Source organism: Berghia stephanieae, chromosome 4 (genome assembly GCF_034508935.2).
Source record: "Berghia stephanieae isolate SIO BIC M18660-M18661 chromosome 4, UCSD_Bste_1.3, whole genome shotgun sequence".
NCBI lineage: Eukaryota > Metazoa > Mollusca > Gastropoda > Nudibranchia > Aeolidiidae > Berghia > Berghia stephanieae.
This window is the reverse complement of record NC_088363.1, coordinates 85,651,340-85,653,839: the sequence shown is the minus strand read 5'-3', so window position 1 is coordinate 85,653,839 and position 2,500 is coordinate 85,651,340. Positions and strand designations below refer to the sequence as shown.

Below are 2,500 nucleotides of genomic sequence, written 5' to 3'. Positions count from 1 at the left end.
ATGCCGATAATTTCCAACTACTGAACCAGTATCCATTTTTCAAGAGCTTACAGTAGCTGTGGACTGTAAAAAAAAGTAATAAACAATAATGACTATAACATCTTCAAAAAAGAACAAAATACCAAACTTGGATTCAAGTTGAAAATCATTTTAGGCGATTTTTTAATTTTAAAATTAAATCAAATGGGAATTCTGTCTCGTATTGAAAATTGTGTAACATTGTTAAATTGAGCTTTGAGCTTTTGTATAGCGCAATATCCACTAAACGTGCTCAAAGCGCTTTACAATAATAATAATTTTTGTTATAAGAAAATGTTCCATACTCTATCCCGATCGGTGAATTGTTTTTCAACAAGACAAGTCAACTTCATAGACTAGCCACACGCACTTCTACAAACAAGTAGCAAGTTTTGAAGCTTTCGATATCGTGAGTTCATATGACTTGGGTATGAACGCCATAGTTTCTTAACCAATAGGGGATTTTAATTAAACTCCAATGGTGAGTATTGTTCTTGTCGCGCGTAAATTTTCGAAAGCTTCCAATTTCTGCTCTGTGTTGAAACAGCATCATACGTTATTTTCCAGTTATATATATATATATATATATATATATATATATATATCTTAAAGTATATTATTTATATTATATTATATATATATATATAAATGCGAGTGCACACGCGCGCGCGCGCGCGTGTGTGTGTGTGTGTGTGTGTGCAAGTAATTGCAAGTGCCGATATGTGGTCTTGTGGTAAGACACTCGCTTTCGGATCGGAAGGTCCTGGGTTCGAGCCTCGCTCGGTGCATAGTTGAGTCCTTGGAAAAGGCTCTTTACTCACATTCTGTCACCGTACTCAGGTGTAGCCGTTAACAGCGTTATCTCTGTCCGACAAAAATATAATATCGCCTAACAGGCGTCATGTCTCGTCTACATGTTAAGTGTTGCTGTTGGCCAGGGATCCCTTATAAAGCGCTTTGAGCAGGTTTGATGGATATTGCGCTATATAAAAGCTCTATTATTTATAAGTAATTGAGCCGTGAATGGACAATTCACGCGACTGGATGTGAAAATTTTTATTAAATTTTTTGTCAATAAGGCACGTTAGGCAATTCCTGTCACAGAAGGCGGCTGTAGTACATCAGTTATTAGGTCCCGGGTGTTGCTGTCATCATCATCATAATATCGTTATCGTCATCATAAATGTTAACTATGGCCATCGTCTGCCATTATCATTTCCATTCTCCCTATATTAGATTGCATGCCTTGACCACAAACCCAGTTGAAGATTACACTGACAAATCAATTTTTACTGTTTTCCTTCAGGCGAGCTGTCGTTGTGCTACTCAAGACATGAGGTATGGCATTCTTAACAGCCGATATTGTCTTTAACCCCTTCTTCACCAATTATAGGAAAATCGTCACATTTGTTACGATACAACCAACATTTTTCTAATTCAAATTACTGTTGTACATCATAAAATTTAAAGAAAATTAACAGTGTGTTGTAGAGTATGTTTTCCTAAAGAAATTATTTATCGCAAGAATTTTACTGCTATTATGTCTGAGTGATAAAAAATATCAATTTTGTGTTAGTTGGGTGTGAAGTTTTAGTCTACTCTAACTGAAAACCAAACACGACATGGGTGTAAACTCTCTCATTACCAGCCATTTCCAAGATTTTCCCTAAAATGGGTGGGTTTTTTTTTTTTTTTTTTTTTGGGGGGGGGGGGTATTTATTTATTTATTTTTATTTAGTACACGTAGCTAAACATATCACACGAAATTCGGATAAGTGGTAAGGAGAAAAAACGTAGACAGGCACATTGGAATCACGACCCAGGTGTGGTCCATCCTCCTTTGGGTCTAAGAAGTAAAGGGTCGGAATACTTAATCAAGGGGTTCTTCCCTTAAGACTTTAGCTTTAGCTCAACTAGAAGCTCTTGTTACTAAGCAGCTGAATGGAATATGGGTTTTATGTACCCACTCTCACGTTCATAAATATTTTTATAATATTATAATAATATTTTTATAATAATATTTGTTTGGATTCTGCCTTTTACTGTCTGCATACGTAAGACAAAGATTTTAAGGTATCGGGATGACTGAACATTCTTTCAAAGTTACCCCATTCTATCGCTGAAACTGAACATATATGTATTTTATGACATTTATAGAACACTTCGAATTAATGCTTGTAATCAATATGATTGTTTTGATAGACTATAATATCCAGAGCTGATATTGTAGGTTTATTAAATTTTGCATAGCTGTGACGACAAAAAGTTTGCAATTTTAGTGACATTTGCAAAAACCTGGAGTAATTTGCATCTCGATGAACTTCGCAGTAAATGAAACCATCTCAAATAGAAAGTAAAAACGAACACTTTAAAATCAAAACAGCTGAAGTAAAAAAAATGTGAATCATGCCATGCGACGAAACATGATGATTTTGAGGACAGTTGTTTTTCAGTTTGCGGTACTCCTACGTTTGTTACACAT

The 2,500-nt window shown here is 35.2% G+C and overlaps 1 protein-coding gene across 2 annotated transcripts in view; it reads left to right on the top strand.

The window, feature by feature from the left end:
* Positions 1-2,500, top strand: part of LOC144971454 (solute carrier family 4 member 11-like) — a 47,712-nt gene that overhangs the window by 21,897 nt on the left and 23,315 nt on the right. For both annotated transcript variants that reach the window (XM_078912374.1, XM_078912373.1), the window contains one exon: positions 1,325-1,356. In XM_078912374.1, coding sequence (XP_078768500.1) covers positions 1,325-1,356 — 32 coding nt within the window. The remainder of the gene's footprint in view (positions 1-1,324; positions 1,357-2,500) is intronic.